Here is a 20,959-nt window from a genome sequence, read left to right as displayed (position 1 = left end):
AAGAAATTTAAAAAGAACTGGCTCTCACTAGTGATGCTGGCTAGTAAGTTCAATACCAGGCCCACATACCACCTAAAATCATCTTGCTCTACATTCTGGTTTTGTTTTGTTTGTTTGTTTGTTTTAAGAAAGTCAAACAGTGCATGGGAAGATGAAGGATAGCTGAGGAGTGAGCACCATGGGGATTGTTCAGCCTGTGGCAATGGGCACCCCTGCCTTCTGGGGCTCCTCTCAGCACAGACACCAGCACCATGGCCACCATCCAGAAGCCCAGGGCCACCCCTACATAACGGCCCAGGCTTCTCAGAGTCCCTAGAGGGTCTGACTCTTCCCAGCACTTTCTGTCTGGCCCTTAGCGCCTGCTCCACCCCTAGAAGAGGAAACATCTTTGAACAAGCAAGGCATGTCTGTTCCCATATGCTGTTGCCATTTCGCTGATAAAATTAGAAAGCCACCTTCATAACAAGAGGAAATGAACTCTAACCTAAAAAGAACACTCCTGGTTGGGTAACTGAGATGACAAATGCCCTCTGTCCTCCTGCCACCCTGGGCCTCTGACAATCTGCTTCATCCACCACCAAGGCTTCTACAGTTGGGAGTTAAGTTTCCAGAGCATGATAGGGCAGCTGGCTGATCCTAACCCACATAGTACGTTTTGGAAACTGTGTAGCTCCTCCAGGGGCTGAAAGCCACGGGAATGAAGGAGGGGTTTGAGGCCCCTAAAGACAGTGGACCTTACTTGTATTGAAATCCCCAAACCCAGATGCCCAGAATTCCCGGCTCAGTGTTGAAGAAAGGGCAGCCCATCTTTAGAGAATGTTTCCAAACATTTCTTAAGCCTCTTATTTCCTATGAGAATGTGTAGAAACTCAAGTACAGGGCCACCACTGGATATATGCCCAACAATCCTGACAGGAGGAACATGATAGGGAAGTGATAATGATGAGCCTGTGCATCTGTCTGTCCTCAGAGTTTCCTCTACCAGGCATCATGCTGAGCTCTTTACAGCACTGTGTCCCTTAATCATAGGTGGATGCTGCCATCACCTCCATCTATAGCTAAGGAAACTGAGGCACCCAAAGCTTAAATAACGTGCCAAGTCTCACAACTAGCAAGCCCGGATTTTAGCTGCTACTACCCTGAAGCCATTAGGAACAATAAATGGCAGTAATAATAGTAGCAGTTGAAATGATAGTTAAAATACTAAAAATAATATGAGTTAAAAATAAGACAATAAAACATTCATTGAGCTTTTTACGTGTGTTTGGTATGGTAAAGGGGTTTTAAAGGCCCCATTCCCATTGAATCATTACTATGCTTCCCCTGAATTGGGTGTCACTCGGCCCCATTCTTAGTTGAGGATACTTAAAATAACGTTCTCAGCATAACTCAGCTAATCAGAGATGAGTGAAATAAAATCTAACCACAGAATAGAGGACGATCGGTACAGAAAATTCACCAGCGGTGCCTGAAGTAGAGGCATTTCTGCTGCATGCTTCCCCCCAAGGGTCAGGCTGGGAAGCGGAAACACAGGTATGACCTACCTGAGCCTGAGTCGGCCCTCCTCTGGTTCCCACAGAGAGACTTGGGAAATGGGGTGCACGTCAGCCCACGTGCTGAACAGGGGACAGCCACGGCTGAACAGGCTTCTCTCATCCAGGAGAAGAGCTCCAGGGAGCCGAGTGTGGATCACACCTTTTCCTCTTGATTAACACCTTGTAAAGATGAGTCAGCTCTTCGCTCTTGGGGTTTTCCCAGAAGATAGAATTCTTTCTTTTCCCTTAGCTTCATAGATTTTCCCACAAGCAATCAGACTTCCTGTAATTTTTATTAAGAATTCCAGACACCCTAGCAATAACTTCCAGACACCATAACCTCTGTTAACATAATGAGCCATTTTATAATTGGGTTCACTTCATTAGCCCAAAGGCTCTGCACTTGGAAGGGAAGCACCTCCTTCCCTGGGGTGTTGGACCACGAGGATCCCAGACTCCAGGAGGGCATGCTTCAGGATGAGGGCCCTTTGGGCAGCCCCAAGTGCTGGAAGGCCTTGTGTATGATTTGTTCCTATTACTCCATGGGACTGCATGGTAGAATGGACAGGAAGACTGGTTCTAGTTCAGATGAAACAAGAATTAGAGATTTCATCGGGATACTGATGTGTGGCCAACAATAAAGGCTGGGCATTGTCTTACTGTAAGCTTTTGGTTTTCTGAGAGGTTCATCCACAGAATGTGTTTTGAGGCTTACTCAGGATTTCTCTTCTTACGTCTCCATTAGGTTATGTCCACATGCCACCAACCAAGCAACAAAACATTGTGATGTTTTGTTCTCCTGGGAAGGACTTTAGCCTGATAGTTTCTGAATGTCAGGATGACTTTCTCAGGTGCAGCCTTGCCCACCACACACTGTGCACCTGCTGTGGTACATCACCTTCCCCTTTTTGGCTCATTTGTATTACTCACTTTAGTTCAAACTTTAAAGAAGAACTAGACAATATTTGGGTAAAAGGATGAATGTTTTAAACACTCATGAACCTTACTGGAGCACGTCCCGTGTGCCAGATGTTATGCTAGGGGCTGTAGAAGTCAAAGATGAGTGAGATGCTCCGTGCCCACAAAGAGCGCACTGTGATGGGGGAGGCACTGCCTCATTGAGAACAAGGCAGAAGAGAGAAAGAACCAGCTAGGGCTGAGAGGCAAAGAAGTAGGTGTCCCATTTTCATGCATTAGGGTGAAGGTAGTAGTGGAAACATTCTCAAGGTTTTATGGAAACATGGTATGGAAAGGACGGAGCAATGGGGAGAGTCAGGAGAGACTTTTTATAGGACATGATCCCGATGCTGAGCTTATAGCATGGGCAAGAATTAACTGGGGAAGATGGGAAGGAGAGGTGCTCTAGACAGCTGACACTTATGAATAAAGGTGTGGGTGGGAGAGAAAGCTGCAAGGGGGTTGTTGTCACTGCCATGTGCCCTAAGAAGCAATGCGTGGAAGGATGTAAAGATGGGTAGGGACCAGGACCCAGGAGACCTGATGGATTTTATCTTACATGTGAAAGAGGTCTTTAATGGCTACAGGGTCACAGTTGTTTTGACCTTGATCAATCTGGTCGATAGCTTTGTTGGGGCCTCTGTTTGAGGCACGAAGAGCAGTTAGGACCATTGTGGAAATCTATCACATTAAATCTACATGGATGGTGGGGTGGGGAAGCAGCAATGAATTTGAGTAATTTCTGCAAGAAAAAGTAGTGATTACTTGGATTAAGAAGTTGGGGATGAAGGAAAGAAAGAAGTCTAAGGCTGATGCTCTAGTTTCTAACTTAGGAGCCTGGGTGGATGGATGGTACTCCCACAGAGAGAGAGGAGCAGAAAGAGTAGCACCCACCACGTTGGGCTGGGTGAGTCTGAGGCACCTGGGGGATGTCCAGGTAGAGATGCCCAATACACTGTTGGACACTTGGACCTGCCAGTGAGGGGAGAGGCTACGGGCTGGAGCACAGACCCAGGGATCAGCAGCATCCAGGTGCTTGCTGAAGCGTATTGGGGAAGAGAGCTAAAGCAGACAAGGGGCTCTGGGGATAGAAGCTTGGGGGAAAAGAGTGCTTGAGGGTGGGCAGAGGATGAGGATCCTATGAAACGGAGGATACCTGGGTGTATGGGGCCTGGAAGCTGAGGGAATAGAGAGGGTCGGGAGGGAGAGCAGTCGGCCAATACAACTGGGAACATTCAAGAGAGCTTTCTGTAGGGCAGGGCCAGCCATCAGGTGGCCAGTGGCCATAGTAGAGAAGGGAGTTCTGGTGGCTTCTTGGTGGGGGGCAGGGGCACAGCAAAGGCAGATTCCAGTAGGTGGCACCAATGAGAACAGGGGTGGGGATAGCAGTTGGACAATGAGTGGAGGATACTGGGTGGGAAGTCAGCTCAGCCTTTGCATTCCAGGGGAGGAAGCAGGGTTTAGGTCAGCTATGTGGGATCTGCGCTCAAGTCCATTCCCTTCATTGTTTCCCACTTCCTCCTTTTCCACTTTCTCCCTTCCCTGCTCCTCTTCCCTCCATCCCAACCACCAGCTTGACCACATGGTTTGACTTCGGCCATCATGGAGGCAGGCATGAAATAATCAAAGTCTTGCTTGACGGATATCTTGATTCCTTATAATCAACCTCACAAATAATAGTTGTCATTTTGATTAGTACCATACAAGAAAAGTAGAGTTTAAAGAGAGCATATACAAGGAGTTCTACCTTCTTCTGAATATTACCTCCTACAAGCAAACCAAGAACTGAAGTAACGTGCGTTAGAAGGCACTGAATGTGTTAGCTGACTATAAAATATCACTGTTTGGTCAAATTTTGAGTTTGCATTTCTAATCAAATACCACTTTTGCCTTTAATGGAAAAAAGTCAAACTCTCTGAGTCCTTTTTGACCCTTCGAGTCTGTATTAAACTGGGACATAATAATGGTAATTAATTCAGTGTTAACTGTGTCTGACATTCATTTTTCCAAGAGACAAGATGAAAGAGATGATATACATCTCAAAGGATAGGAAATCTCTGGTTTATCTTTCACAGAATAATGAAATATACTTTATCATTAGAGTCTTGTAGAATCTTATTAAGACTTGCTGTGCAAGGTAACTCCAGGAGAAAATGTCTGTTGCCCTTGACGACCACATGCATATTTGCTTTATGTAATGCAAGGGAAACTTTTAATTGTTGGTGTTAAATCCTCTGAAGTTAATTCCACATCACCTTGACGTTAAGCTAACAAGCAGACAGGGTCATTCTTGGTTTGTAAACTCTGTTGTCTGGATCATTTAATAGTATCATATTCAAAAATGTGAGTGGCAGAGAATTTGAAAGAAAAGGAACAGTGAGGGCTCAGAACTATGAAATAACTTGTCGGAAAAAATAGAGGGTTTTTTTTTCTTTCCTCTCCCCTTTCACTACTCTGGCAAAATGGGTTACATTTTCTTTCTTCAGAGAGAGATCAGTATGGGTTTTATGCCAGGGGCCGTTTTAATACATGAATGATTTGTAGGTAAATTTATTGTAGCCAATGGGTGCAGTCAACTGTGTAATAGAAATATTGTCAAAAAGCTGGGATTATTATTTAAATAAGTGCAGTGTTAAATTTGATTACATACTTTTTAAAGCTAATAAAACATTTCATTGCTCTCAAACTATTTCCCATAGTCCCATTTAGTCAGAAAACATAAATTAAGTGAGACTCTGCATAGAAAATGACCCAGGCTTTGTGTCGATGGAAGCATGCATGGAAAAGCTTGGCAGCCTCGAAATTTAAAGACGAAAGGATATAAAAAGGGGTTGGCAGGCTCCTGTCTGGGCTGGTGGGGACACTTTTATCCTTGAAGAATTATGGAAAATGACTGCCTCGTGCGTGCTTGAGATGGCCCCTATGGGTGTGGACTTGTACGAAGTCTAGATGTGATCAGAGGAGGCCTCCTCTTTGCTCTCCTTATCATGGGGAGATGGAAGACACCCATGTGGCTAAAATTCTGTTTGCTTGACAGAGGGTCTTACCAGAAACATCAGCTACTTTCTTTAAAAAAAAAAAAAGGAATTGTTTTTGTTTTAAATAAATCAAAGTAAGGCCCTTTGATGCCAACATGGGGATGTGACATTTTAAATTGTGCTATTTGCTGAGCTTATCCTGTGACAGGTCTTCATTTCTACCAAATGTCAAGGATCAACGCCTTGCATTCATTTTAATGAAATATTGTGCTGATAAGGATTATGAATGCCAAGTTTAAGCTGTGAATTACTAAATGTCGGGCTGCTTTATGCTTTGTGAATCCACCAGGGAGGCAGATAATGAAGGTTTCTTTCTCACTTCTTCTTACAGTTAGGGATTCACGGTTATGCCTTTGCAATCACGAATAATGGATATATCCTGACGCATCCAGAACTCAGACCACTGGTAAGAGAAATGCCTGTTTCTATGTTTCGCCTTTTATGATTTTAAGAGATTTTCTTCGGTTCTACAGTGATGACACTTTGCATCAGTGTTTATTTTGAAAGTTCAATTTATAGTATTTTGACACATAATACATAAGTGATGTAGGATAAATATATTTACTATCATTCTTTTATATATAAATCAGTATATATCTATGTACATTTTTAAATTTATTTCACTTCTGCCAACACATGCAAAAAAATTTTAACTCTAGACATTTAAACCCATCATAATGGGTACCTTTATATAACAAATGATCTCTCACACTCCAACAAGACCCACTTATTACAAGTTACATTGGACACAACAAATTAGGCCCAGGATCCCTGGAAATTCATTACGGTGGGATTTGCCCCTGAATTCCATGGCCTAAGCTCAGTGCCTCCTGTGTTGAAGATATTCAACAATGCCTTTTTTGTTTAATCTGAACAGTGGAGATTTTCTCCGTTCCCTGCCTAAGCCATATCCAGTAGCATTGTTTGGTGACCTGATGTGTAAACCATTTTCCTTCCGAAGTGAGTGGGGTCAGGCCAGATCCAGGACAGCCCATGGTGTCCTTGTCCACCCTGCCCCCTGGGGAGAGGCTGCCTGGAGCACTGTGTTGAGGAGGAGTCCGAGGGGCAGCCAGGCTCAATGGTTGGGAAGCGCTGGGCTGCTGATAGTCTCCCCTGTGGACTCTGGAGGGACGTTGGCGGTGAGCGTGTTTGCTGTCTCTGATCTAGTTTCAACGTGCTGAAAGAAGGACAGCCCTTTGGGTTTGAGTGTGTTTAGCTAATTTTACAGAAGATATGAAGTCATAAAAAATAATACTGTACACTCTGCTTTTGAGAGTTAAGAAAGTGTAGGTGGTTTTGTACAGCCAAACACACCCGTGTTGGCTTGCACCCACCCACCCCACACATTCTAGTTTCTTTCATCGTGATCAGAAAATAGTGGCTCAGGGTCTGCTGGGCAAATGTTTGCTGGGGCAGCATCACAGGGACCAGTTTGCTTCTCCCGTGGATCCTTGTCTAGAAAGAGCTCATGTTTGAACGGCATCATCATCCAACTTTGCTCTAATCGCCATGCTCTTTATGGAGTCTTGGCCACGTCATGTGGATCTCATGTGCATGCTTTAAGATGGGACTTATGGTAATATTTGATTTCAACAATCTTTTTATCAGAAAAGGATTGCATTAACTGGTTAGCTGATTCCAAATGTAACTCAGAGGGATTGAAAAGTCTGATTGAAAAAGCTACTAATTTCTTAAGGATGTTTAAGTCTAAAAATATTTTTAAGTCTAAAAAGCTTAACCTGTTACCCATGTCCAAGCCACTCGGGGTTGTCTATTGCGGGTGAGAGGAATTACGTGTTTGTGGTGGAATATGGGCTCCTGGTGCTTATTTATTACAAATTGGAATGGAACAAAGTCAATAAAACAATCAAACCTGGATCCTCTGCCCTTGAATGAATTAGCTTCCTATTTATCAGCTTTTTAAAAAGGAATGAACTGGAACCAGGCATCAGAAGCCACCAAGGTAACTTCTCTCTCTCTGTAGCAATGGACATGAGCAGCCCCCACCTGTGCAGTTGACTCACAGTGCCTTCCTGGTCCTTTATATCTGCTGGTCATGCAACACATGGCTTGTTTGCAAATAGTCCATCTGATAGACTTTCCAGAGCTGTGGCCACTGAAGGGGCAGACAAAAGGCTTCTAGAAAAGCAGGGCAAGCAGCCAGCACACATCATCCCATGATAGTGCAAGTGCTCACAAATACAAGTCCTTTCTGTTCTTCTCACTGCTAAAACACTGTAGTGAATGGTTTCACCAAAAGTGATGGCCAGGGTCAAGTTCCCATGAATGGGATGGCCCAGGCAAATGCCCCAGCCTCTCACCTGTGAAAATCCAAACCAGATGGACCACTGTGCAATTGATCCATGATAAGAACATAAGGGGTGCCTCTGGGTGGCTCAGTCAGTTAAGCATTTGACTCTTGGTTTTGTTCAGGTCATGATCTCAGGGTCATGAGATGGAGTCCCGCTTCAGGCTCCACGCTCAGAATAGAATCTGCTTGAAGATCCTCTCCCTCTGCCCCTCCCCTCACTCTCTCTTGTGCGCACGCTCTCTCTCTCTCTCTCTCTCTCAAATATAAAATAAATCTTTACCAAAAAAAGAACACAAGGAATGGCCAGGCCATTTATCAATCTCTGACCCTGATTTCATGAGGTACTTAGGAGTGGTTTGGAGTGATGCCAACCATTGAGGATTACATGAACGAATCCACCCGAGTGTGATCGATAAGTGGATGTGGACTCTCCTTGAGTTTCACATTTTCCTCTTGGACAAAACACAGCAGTGAAGTGGGAGGATTTAGCAACACACAGGTTGCCCTTGACTCTTGTCCTGCCATATCCTGTCTGTGTGACTTTGGGTAAGTCACACAGCCTCTCTGAGCTTCATTTTCTCTTGGGATCCTGCCATAACCATAACGTAGAGATCACAGCTTTATTGTCAGAGTAGATGGGATAATGCATGCAGAAAGCCTTGTGTGACAAGCAGGCCCTGGGACATCATGGGGACAGTGGTGGTCCCACCAGCTTCCGGTGTCTGTTATATTGCTGGCTCTATCGATCTGTGCTCAGCTGCTATAAAGGTTGGAGGATGTGGTGGTGGTGGATACTTTGGAGGATCTAAAGGACACTTTTTGATGATTCGGTTGCTTCAGACTGTTACGATCAACGTTGGCGAGGATTGTACACATGCACACACGCAAGCACGCATGCACACAGTGTCAGTTTCCTAGGCCAACTGTGGTCTGGAAGACAGGTAGATGACAGCTGTACCATGAGGTTCTTTGTGAGCTCTCCCATGTGCAGAAACTAAAGTTCGTTGTTGTTGTTTGTCTGTTTTCAAAGAATCAATACAAGTAATAGTAAGAATTGTGGTAACGGAAGAGTGATAGGTCAGCTAGCTAAGCGTCCGTCCATGTGGATGGAACTCTCCTTGCGCTGGCGTGCACGAGTGGTCAGTTCATCTTGGTTTTGCTTACCGCCACAACAAAGGCAGAACGTTTTTCCCCTTCCTTTTCCCTAAGCACCAGCCCCCTCAGCACACGGGAGGGACTCAGGAGGTGAGCCAAAGAAGGGACCCTTTAAAGCTACTGTTCGTTTCCACTTCTTTTGGGTCCTTCTGGAAAACGTTACTTGTGAGCTTGCCCTGGAAACCAGGCATCTGCACCGGACATCAGTCTCGCCTGATCAGACCCCTCCCGCACAGCTAGGGACAGCCAGCCGTGCTCCCCTGGCTACCTGGGGCAGGGAATCCTCCTTCCAACCCAACTCGCCTCCCCCACGCCCTCATGAGTCCTGATTATAAATGGACGTTGCCCTTGGTTCTGGCCAGGCCTGCCAGATTCGCACGGCGGGTGTGAGTGTGGGGTTGTGGCCAGCATGGGAGGATGGCGCAAGCTCACTTAGAGTAACTCCAATTCCCTCTCCTTCTGCCACCGAGGCTGTTTCTTGCCCCTGCAGCCAGAGGAAAGAAGTGGGTTTCTCTGAAGCACAATACCAATATTTTTCTAATTTGTCCAATAAAATCTTCCCCTTGAACTTCATGTTTGGCTTGATTTTATCCAGTATTTTCTTTAATCTTGTGTGATTTGGGTGTGAATCATGAGGCGTCTCCAAAAACAGCTCAGATATAGGAGCCTTCGCTCAGACTTGCTTTCATTTCATTGGCAAAACTGCCAATGAATACTTTTCTGTTGATAACCGGGCTCTCTTTAGTCTTTCTCCAAGTGTTTCTCTACCTCTGTATCCTTGCTACCACCTTGTGACTTCTGGAAGACTGGCGTTCATGCAGCACACCTTTACCTGGGTCCAGGTGCGCTGGGTCCCGTGCTGGCCTGGGGGCCGCATTGCTGTCTTCCAGTCCCTCGTGGTGGGGGAGTGGGACAACATCACAGCAAGAGGGACTCAAATTAGACCTGCAGGAATGCTGTTTGAGTAGTTCTTAGACAACTGGAAGTTTTCTTCTGGATCTTTACCACCCTTTAACATTCAGGTTAAAAAATATTTCAAAGTATAGTTACTGTTAAGATTTCATTTTCTCGTGCTTTATTTTCCCCACATCTTCCAAATATTTATGGATTTTTTTCCCCTAAAACGTGGAGCCCTGGCCATATGTCTTTTCCTCTTGCCCAACAGGGCATTGAGGGAAATAAAATTGGGAAGGTGCCATTATTAGCATGACCTGATTTTTGTCGAAATTTTAGTGTTCCATCTGCCCCTGCATTTTAGAAGGGAGGGTCATCTGAGTTGATTTCCTTCCCCAAGGAGGCCTGGAATGTGGACCTGGTCAAACCACCAAAAGAACACAAATAAGTCTCCTTTCCAGGAGCCACAATACAGGCAGGGCTCCACCGAGAAGCCTGGGGCAGGACTCATTTCCACGGAGACCGCGTGGACATCTGCCAAAAGCTGTTTGCTCTGTGTCTGTAAGCCTGGGAGATGGGGAAGGATGCTGGAGGGTTTCTCTTCTGGATGAAAATTTGCCAGTCACATCAGCCACTGGGTGTTGTAGGTGGATGAAATGGGGGTGGGGATGATGGAGAGAAACCTCTGTTCATCCCTTCAGTGTTTGCGGGGCACCCACTACGTTCTAGACCCGAGCAAAGTGCTCAAGGTGGTTACAGAGATGTGCTCTGCCTCAAAGAACTCAAAATCTAAAAGGATGGATAAGATTTTATACTTTGGGTGGCTAAGTGACTGTAGACATTACTAGAGAAGGTGCATTTCGGTATGTTTGCTATTGTTGTTGTTGGCTTTACTGTGTTTTTCTAACATCCATTGATGACTAATTCTATGACAGGTGCTGTGCTGTTTTACATGAACTAATTTAATAGGAAACCTATTAGTAGGTGTTGTGCAAAGGCCTGGAGGCTCAAAGGAAGGGTGCCTGTGGGGACAGGCCTGGGAAGAAGGTGTGTGGAGAAGGCAGCCTGGGGTCAGACTATAAACAGATGTGCATGCCAGGCTGAGGAGCTACAGTTCTCTGCGGGGAAGGCAGATACCCCCCTTGTGATAAAGTGGTAAAGTGACTAGGAAGTTTCAGACCCAGATCCAGTGCCATGTGCTGAGTTTTGCTCCGCTGGTTGGATCTTCAGGAAATGGGAGGCAGAGAGGTGGGAGACCAAGAGGCCCGGTCTCTGCAGCCACATGGATGAACAACAGGGTCATAATTGGACGACTGTAGTTAGAATCTGTCTAGACTGGCACCGTCTAGTAAAAATATAATGTGAGCCACAAACATGAGCTGCTTATGTCATCTAAAATTTTCCAGTGGTCACATCTGAAAAAGCAAAAGGGAAACAGGTGGAATGAAGTTTAAGAGTGTATTTAGGTTAACCCAGTATATCCAAAATCACAGAGTTTCAACATAAAATCAATAAAAAAATTATTAATGTGCTATTTTCTGTTATTTTCATACTAACCTTTGAAATCGGATGTGTCTCTCATGCTCTCAGAACATCTCATTTAGACTAGCCACATTTCAGGTGCTCCAGACGCTAGCGGATGGGACAGCACAGGTCAAGAGCGTGACCAGACATTCTGGACCCTTTCCTTAAAGTGGGTTGGAACAGACTCCACCACCAGCAGCATCTCCTGGTGCTCTTCCGTCCTGGTAGTCTGTACAAACAGTGGGTGGCTAGTTAGTGCCCTCCCTTGTGGTCTCAAAACCCGCCCCTCCCCGCCCACCCCCACCCGCCGGCTGCAGAGTGGAAGCCGGGAGTTGTTCGGAATCCAGGAGCATAAGGTCGATGGCCAGAGCGGATGGGCTCCTGGGTTTGGCCATGCGGCTCTCGTGGTTTCAGCCATGTGAGTTCACTCCTAAGCCATGCAGCCTTCCTCAACCAAATGCACAGCCCAGGCCAGCGAGTGGGAAGCCTTAGCCGCCTGGAGTGAGCCCGAACTGTCGGGTTTTCCAAATCAGAGTACTCAGACACCCACACCATGTCTTTGTTCTGCCAAACTCACGTTCACTCTTGCAGGAGACCAAATGGTGCAGATACGTGTGCTGTCTTCCCACCTATTACAGAATCTTTCCACGCTCTCTGGGATTCTGCGTTGCTGTGCCAGCCACTGGCTCTCCACAGCCCAAGTTCTGTCTGACCTCCCCAGCCTTTCCCGTGGGGCGCTCCTTGACCGACCCACTCTAAATGTTCATTCTGCCACCTTGGTCTTGTGGACATCTGGGCAGTTCATTTTTCCTTGTCCTTCTGCTATTGCACATGGGTTGTAGGTGAGCCCTTGCAGAAGATCATAGAACATGTGAGTTAACATGCGGACGTGCTAATAAATATATTCTTATGCTGGAGTCCTCTCCTGTGGAATTCAGTGGACATTCCCATAGGCACATGTGAATATATGCTAAATGCAAAGTAGACCATGCATATCAAACACCGTTTAAATAGGAAGGAGCTTAGAAGTTGGGGGCACTATGAGAATCTTGTCCAGATCCAACTGACTTAGCTCAAGCAATGGACCATGTGAAGAGCTTCTGTATCGTCGCCAAAACCATTGATGTGGAGTTGAAATGCGATCTTTAGACCATCGTGCAGATCTTCGGTTGTGCAGGGACTACCTCCATCCCACACATCTCATGGTTTTATTGTTTTGGTAATCCCTGCACTGGAGACACCTCAGTTCACTTCCCTTCATTTCTTCCGCTCATCCACACCTATTCAGTGCAAATGAGAAGGGTTCTTTCTTGGTCCACAGGTGTGGGCATGGCCTCCCCATGCCTTTTCCCTGCCCCCCTCACGTTCTATTGGATCTGGCTGGAAAAATGTGCCCTGAGCCCTCCCACCTCTCTCTGTCTCTATGCCCTGGTCAGGGCCACTATTCTTAAGTCTCTCCCAGATGGCTGCAATCCCCGTTCTGATTCTCTCTGGGCACCTGGTTTTGCCCTGCCCCCCATCCCCACCCTGGCATTATTCACTTTGCAGGTCAGAGGGGGCTTTCACAGACGTCAGTCAGATGGCAGGGCATTTAGTGTGAAACCCAAACTCCTGGCTGTGCCCCGAGCAGCCTGCTAGATCTGGCTTGACCTCCTTGTTCTGCCTGAGCTTGCGGGGCTGCCCACGGTGCTCACCTGTGATCTGGCCACACGCTGGCCCTTTTGTCCATTCCTCCAACCCCCGAAGCTCCTTCCTGCTCTGGATCCTTGTTCCTGCTCTCCTCTCTACCTGGAATCTCATCCCAACCACACTGGCGGCTGGCTTGTTCTCATCTTCTGTGCCTCCTGGAGATGTCAGCCCTGCAGAGAGGCTCTCCTGCTCGTGGACCAAAGGAGCCACCCCTCCCCCACCCTGTCACATCCCCTGCTATCCTTTCCTTGGATTACTAATCGCTCTTCGGAAATGATGATGTGTTCAACTTTTCCCCTCCTGTGGCTTGATGGTCCCTGGGATTTTGCTGCTGAACGGAAGAGAGTCAGTAAATATTTGTTGAATGATTTTGATGATGTTTGAACAATGTTGATGACTATATGTCTGGGTTCCAATTTCCCACGATAAATGAGAAGTGCAGGTGCACACATTCACTCACCAAACGTGCATTGAGTCCTTGCTATATCAGGCACAAAAACTGAATTACATGTGATTGGTCAGTCCCTCCTCTCTTTCCGCCCCTCCTTCTGCCCTCCAGCTTGCCTGCAAGCATTCATCAGATGTTCCTAGAGTCAAGCACTGTGCTAGCTCATAGGGACATAGAAGCAGGTAAAGGAGTGTCTCTGCCCACAGAAACTCACTGCACAAAGCAAGAGTTTCCCCGACAGCGGGAGGGAGGCCAAGAAGAGTTAGGGACTCCCAGTGGGAGTTAAATGCTAAGTTAAATGCTGTTCTTGAGGAAAGATGCCCTTGAAATGCAGGAGGGCTTCCCAGAGGAGGTGGCATTCTCCCCAACTGCATCCACCCATCCACCCATCCACCCTAGAGTATATTTTCCCCGCTCAGCAGGGGCCCAACCCTCTCCCCAGGACCGCTGTCCTCAGCCCTGGCCGGACACACGACTTCTCGCGCTGGTCTCGGAGCCATGCAGGAGCCTGTCAGGGGGTTTCACTTCGCTTCCAACCTTTCTCCCAAGCGCGGAATTCCTTCTCTCCCTCCTCTCGGGCTGCTGATGAACTGAAGGAGACTCCCCAGTAGGTGGCGCCCGGGCACCACCGTGCGCCCTGTCCGCGCGCAGATGGTATCCCTGCCTGAGGCACCTTCTCAGAACGAAGCCTGGGCGACTCCAGCTTTGGCCTGGTCTGAATCCATTCCGGTTCGTTTTCAAAGAAAGAATTAAGGGATGCCTCGTAAGTGTATCTGCTCAGAGGAGTGTGTTCTGAGAGAAAAATAAACACGGTTGTGTGGCCCCCGTGTAGCAAGCCTGTTCTTTTTGAAATACATCGCTTGGCCAAAGAGGAGACAGAGCCTTGCATGCCTTCCTCTTGGGGAAATTGTTGAAGGCACCGTTTGCCGGCCCTGGTCTGGACACTTGGGTGCCAGCAGCGCAGCCCTGAGCGGGGAGCGCTTTCCCCTCCAGAGCCTGGGGATGAAGCAGGGTCGTGGGGTGCCAGGATCTCTGCGGGGTGGGAGCTCCCCTCCGTTCTGCAAACCTCAACGACTCAACAGCCTCTGGGTCCCCAAGTCATGTGCTAGGTGTGTGCTTGGACACTCAGGGCGTAGATGGGGCTGAGCTGATAGGGGGCTGGCAGCAACAGCGCAGTGTCACTTAGCGGGTCTGGACTCAGGCTCTGGGCTGAGCGTCTTTGCGTGGTTTGCCTTAAGTGTCCTGTGTGGTGGTGCCCATCCCAGAGGGAATGACTCATGCCTCGGCCAAGGACTATGGGGCAGAAAGCAAATTTGGGCCAGTCTTCAGGGAAAGGGAAAAAAGAAGGATGATGATGGACAATGACATGCTCCGGGTCATTTTTCAGAAAGTTAAACCCATTCTATTGAAAGGAGGTCCTTAACTGTGAAGCAGTGTCATAAGGTTCTCAGACAGAGTGCAGTTTGGCAGGGAGAGCCTCCCTTAGCTCCTGCAGACACTTGGCCCCTTGCCCTCTGCTCTCTGCCCTGGCACACTGCCCCGGACCGCACTCAGCAGCGGTTCCTCTGTGCTGGGCCCTGGGTGGGCTTTGGCTAGTGGGGGACACCGGCAACAGATAGAGAGAGGCCGGTGGGGTGGGAGTGCACCTTCAGCCCTGTGCCCCCGGGACCGGCTGCACCCAATCTAAAGCCACATCAACCTCCCCGTCTCTGTGGCTTTCTCTCTCTCTGGGGGCTCTCTGTCCCTTCAGGCAGAGTGCTAGAAAGGTCCCCACTGCTCCTGGCTTCAGGGGAGTGCACCATTTCTCCTAGTTTCCCTCGGCCTGCCCACACTGCCCGTTACAATAGCCTCTTTATTAAACCTTCCTTAATTAGCCAGCGTGACTATGTCATGTGCTTCCTGCTGGGGCCCTGACTGATACAAAGGTAAGAGTAGACGGAAGGTTTGTTTTTCTTAAGTCCTGACTCTACCAAAAAAGAAAGAAAGAAGGAAGGAGGAAGGATGGAAGGAAAGCAATGGGAAGGAGGAAGGAAGAGAAGGAAGAGCAAGAGACCCCCTATCGTTCCTTGTTTATTCATGTATGTAGTTCTCTCCCAATTCATTGGGAGCAGAGAGATTCCATATACCCTTCTAGTGAATTCCCCTTTTGCTCAAGTGATTAAGAATCGATACCTGTTGCTTACAGCCTGGCTGATAGAGCAGTGAAATCCCCAAGTCTGGGAGCCTCTGCTGGGTGTGGCTCTGACCCCATGTCTCAGGGACCCCAGTCTGCACCCCTCCACCGACCTCCCTCCCAATGAGGTCTCTCCCCATCCAACCAGGCTTCTTGTATAGACCTTTGAGTTTGGCCTCTGCACTACGTATAGTTGGACACATCTGCCCCTCACTGCAGGGCAAGCAACCTGAATGCTGATCAGATTGTGTTTTGCTCACCTGTGTATATCCATGGCCTGGTGAGGTACCTAGCAGAAGAGATGGAGTGGCAAGGAGGTGGGGAGAGAAGACTCACATCTAGGAAACTGATGACATGCTCTATTATTAAGGACCAGGGTGAGAATACTGATAAGAAATAGAATTTATAAAAGGACTTGGTGTCTTGCTGTGGAAGGGGATGGCTGGAGGAGGCTGCGGGGAGCTGGTGTGCAGCCTAGAAGCTTGAGCTCACAGTTTGTGAGCCAGGCCAGCACAGCTGGGAACAGCAAAGGGCCCTTCAGATGCCAGATGCATAACTAGCTCCTTGCACTGCTGATGTGGTGAGCCTATCCTCCCTTCCTCCTTCCCTCCCTCCCTTCTTTGCTCCCCTGCCTCCCTCCCTGCCTCCTTCCCTCCCAGCGGTCCTCCCTCACCTGGCATGTATTCATTGGACACTTCTCATGTGCCAGGCGCTCTATTAGATGCCAGAGATCTAGCGATAAGACAAGACAGACATAATTCCCTTTCATTTCCTGTTTACAATCTCATGGAGATTTTTAAATCTCCTAAGTAAACATAAATAAAAAACACTACACATTTAGGATAAACTCTCCAAAAGAAACAAGGTCTGAGAAAACAAAGAAGTAGGGAGAGGCACGTCTCTTAGCTGGATGGTCAGGGAGAGCCCTTCCTGGGAATGGCATGTTTAGCGGAGCCCTGAGGGAGGGAAAAAAAAAAAAATCACCGTGCAAAGATGTCAGAGACTCATTCAGGCTGAGGGAACAGTGTAAGCGAAGACACTGAGGTGTGGGATGTTAGGATGTCATGCGTCTGGAACCTCTTGGTAGATCTAGAACAGACTTCCAAAGCCCAAGGGGAGGTGACCGGAGGTTCTGTTGATGGGGTCCTACTTGGGAAGAAGCTTAGTGAAGCACTTGATGCACTCTGCCCATGTCTCCTCGGTCCCTGCCATTTTCCACACATACCAGCACCTGGCTGAAGACTTTCCCTGGCTTCTGTGGTACACTCCTCTGAGGCACACAGCAGGCCAGAGGTGGCAGGGAATTAGCCTCCCTCCACCAAAGACTGGTGAGCACTCCCACCTCTCAGGCCAGATATATCCAGGTGCCTCCTCAGCAGTGGTTCCCAGAGCCCTGCGGTGGGACTGGGCTCCAGTTGCCCCCAGCGCTGCGGTGCTTGATGACGCACCTTGTGTGGGCTGCCTGCCTGTCTCCGTCTCTGAGTCACTTTGCCATGTCCCTACAGGCATTTCCGGGGAACCCCTCCCAGGTGAATACCTTGCCCTTGAATCCTGGTCTCTGGGACTGCTTCAGAGAGAACTCAAGCCGGGACACCAGTGGACTGATACCTCTCTGCAAAAATCGATATGCTGTAGCCTAGAGCTTCAGATGCAGTTTTGTGTGCACCCACACCGCCCTTTGCATTAACATGATGCCATCCATCAAATGTCCCTTCTATTTCAGGCCCCTGCACGTGAATGCACATCACACCAGCCAACTTGGAGAATCCACATTTGTACTTAGAAGTACCAGGGAGCATGGGCTCTGTGCCGTTCATAATCAAGGGTAGGCATTTTAAGGAAATTTCGTTTAGAGATAACATCCTCTGCCGCTTTATTGTTTGGCAAAGGATTTGATGAGGACAAAGGCTTTCTTTACACTGGACACACTCTGACCTTTGTTTTACTAGATTAATTTCATATCTAGAGTGCCCCATCTTGGATGATGAATTAGCAATAAAAAGCTCATCAAAATGTAATTACATGCAATGTGTTGAATAATGATCTCTTAAAAATTCCTATAGATTTGTCTGCACCTCCTTCCCCTCCTGGGGGAAATGAGCCTCAGCTGCTAGCTACTAGCCCCGGCTCAGGAATGCAAACCCTAGCCATATTGTGAGTCTGAGATAGGAGAGCTGGCTTCTATCATTGCCCAGTGTCATCCATTGATCAATTGCTTTTCTGCATGTGATGCACATCTTTATATAATTTAAAGGACCATCTCCACGGGGGTAGGAATACACAGGAAATGGAAGCCGAAGGCAGAGCGAAGCCCTCACCTCCTCCATCTGCAGCAGCCCTGTTTCAGGGAGGGAGTTATTAATTAAAATGTTAACTGCCCAGACAATAGCAGGCAGACCAGCATGGAGAAGGCCTGCAAAGCAAGCATTAAAGCTTTCATAACTGTAAATTCCAGGAAAGTTTGCTCCTCCTTAAAATAGGAAAACAGAACCATCTGTATCTCAGAGGAGACTTAACTGAGCTGTTTGAGTGTTGCGAGGCTTTCCCCAGGAGCCGGGCTGGTTTCTCTCCAGAGGGCTGGACTTGGACAGAGAGAAAGCCTAGCCTTACCCGCGCTTGGTTGAGGAGGCCTGTAAACCCTACAGCTGGGGCTGACAGCAGAATATTCAAATGGTTCCAGCAGTGAAAATGCCCACACTCATTTGAATAACTGAAGAATTCAATCATTTGAATGCCAATGATTATTCCTCTGGGAGTTTACATTTTAGAAAGACAGTGCATCTGAATCCCCATGAGAGCATTAAATCGCTATCTAATTAGCAGTCCCAAATTATATATATTTAAAAGATAATTAAAGGTTTGAAGGCTGTTGGAATAACTGGTTATACATTTAAATGAATCACAAGAAATTTGTTAGTAATGTGCGGAGTTTTCTTTTATTTCTTGTTTCCCTCTTTGAAGTTCAGTAGACCCAACCTCTCGGGGTTAAGTTTGGTAGGGGTAAGATAAAGGCAGATGGTTTTAATTATTCCAGCTCCAACCTCCAAATAATTATAAGCAGCTGTCATTTTTACATAATCCTAAATGATAAGACCCAAAGAATGCAAATAAAAAGGTTGACACCATGGGCTCTTGGGCATGGTAATTTAATTATGCCCACTGCCCCGCTGGGCTGACCATTGCGCTTTGCCAAGGAGGTGCCTGAACCTCTCCGCTCCTCGCTCGACTTTTATAACCATGCGGCAGGCACGTGTATTTCTGAACGGGCTTCCCAGGTGCTTCTTCTGCATTCTCTGTGGGGGTTTGCGGGGCCGAGGGGAGCACTAATACACTCGGATTATGGAGACAAGAAAGTAGCTTGGCTTAGCCAGGCAGGGCTTTGGCTGCAAGTCCTCCTCAGCCTCCCTGCCCCTTTCTCCTTGGGATGGGGTCTGCCCCTGTTCTTGTCTCAGTGAGCCCCTCTCCCCCAGTAGGTGATGACCTGGTAGAAGGCCACCCAATAGCTGGCATCTCTCTAGCCTGTAGCTGGGGATTTTGCAGGGAGGAGCACTCACGCAGCTGGTGAGGGCCAGAAATCCCAAGTGTTTGGCTGACCTGCCAACCTCTACCCAGGAGGCTCTCGGTTCCCATTTGCAGTGTGAGGCTTTCTGGGCCTGTCTCTCCCTGGAAGGGCAGAGACCCCCTGAGGAGCAAGTCAGGGGTACTTATCATAGCCACAGCAGCTTCTCCCAATTGGACCCAATGACTCCAGAACCAAAGTCTGACAGACAAAGTTCACCCTAGGCAGACCTCCGGTTGCACTTTGCCAGAGGCAAGTCTAGAACATCATCTAGAAGGAAGACACACACATACACACATGCACACACACACACACACACTCCAAATTAAATCAAAAGCCCAAGGACCCAAATGCCTGCTTCTCCCAAAAAACCTCTCCTGGAGTGTCTAAGTTTCTAGCTACATTCCTGGAAGAGGGTTTGGGAGGAAGTGGGGCAGGTGAAGGCATTTACTGGACTCCTGCCATTGCGGCAGGATTGGGAGTCCTATGGCTGGGACGCCCCTTATGTGGAGCCTCATTCATCCAGGCTCAAATACAGATAGAAACAGTACCTTTGTGTACATTTAATGGAAAGATTCCTTTGAGAGTTAATCATCTGAGGCTCAGCTCTGCTCAGTGTGGAACAGCAAGGAGCTGGCTGACTGGGATCCCAGGTCACCTCGCTGTCATCCCTTCCTGATGCCTTCATGGGACACATTGCAGGCAGATACCCGGCAGCAGCCTTGGGGCCACCAGGATATGTTAGTCCGTGGGCCAGAGCAGTCCCTGAGACTAGGGTCGCCTCAGCCTCAGCCTCCCCCGTCAGCTGTGTGGCCTTGGACAAGTCACTCAACCTCTCCAGCCTCAGTTTCCTGAGTTGATAAATGAGTGCAAAAAGAGTGCCTCCTGGAGGGGATTGTTCTGAGCATACAATGAGTTCATGTTCACACAAAGTCTAGAACTGGCCAGGCACATAATATGTGCTATACACGTGCTCATGGAGTGAATATAGATCCTAATGTGTTCATTTACTTACTCTGTTTACTCATTCAAATATTCAACTATTCATAGTGAACCCATTCTTGCCAGGCACTCTCCTGGACACTGGCAGGTTCAATGCTGAATGAGAAATAGCCTCTTTCCCGAAGATCTTGGGACCTAGTGGGAGATGTAGGCAAGTAAGTAATGAATTTGCAGTATGCTGTGATGGGTGTGGAGATGGAGAGACCACAGGAGGCTCAGGAGAACATAGGAAGGACCTGAACCAACTCTGAACTTGGCAGCAGACTTCCCAGAGGAGCTGATGCCTCCTCTGGGTCCTGAGGAGCCAATGGACTTTGAGTTGGGGTGAAGAGTGCTGGAAACAGTGGAGTGGTAGAAGGATGCAGGGACCTGAAGTCAAGGATGGTAATAATATTGTTAGCAGCCCACTGGATCTAGCTGGGGAGCAATACAGAGAGAGTTGGGAAGTGGTGAGAGGGAGGTCAGAGCCACAGGCAGAGGCATACTGATGGGCACTGTGGCATTCTGGAATGTTGGACATCAACCTAGAGGGTGTGTGGAGTCATGAGGATTCCAGGCCAAGTGGTGATTTTGGTTGCAGAAGAATCCCCCTGGCTGGACCCTGGACAGTGGATTGCAGGGGTGGAGTCCATGCAGGGAGGCTTAGGAGACGCTCACCCTTATCAAGGGGAGGG

At 47.9% G+C, this 20,959-nt stretch overlaps 1 protein-coding gene across 1 annotated transcript in view; it reads left to right on the top strand.

Annotated features, from left to right (window-relative positions):
* The window catches only part of CACNA2D3 (calcium voltage-gated channel auxiliary subunit alpha2delta 3), an 856,401-nt gene that overhangs the window by 632,928 nt on the left and 202,514 nt on the right, over positions 1-20,959 (top strand). The window contains exon 17 of the mRNA XM_034997896.1: positions 5,862-5,936. Coding sequence (XP_034853787.1) covers positions 5,862-5,936 — 75 coding nt within the window. The remainder of the gene's footprint in view (positions 1-5,861; positions 5,937-20,959) is intronic.

This window comes from Mirounga leonina, unplaced genomic scaffold (genome assembly GCF_011800145.1).
Source record: "Mirounga leonina isolate KUSES-001 unplaced genomic scaffold, KU_Mleo_1.0 Mir_94, whole genome shotgun sequence".
Taxonomy (NCBI): Eukaryota; Metazoa; Chordata; class Mammalia; order Carnivora; family Phocidae; genus Mirounga; species Mirounga leonina.
Note: the sequence above shows the minus strand (reverse complement) of the source record. Positions and strands in the feature narration are given on the sequence as shown.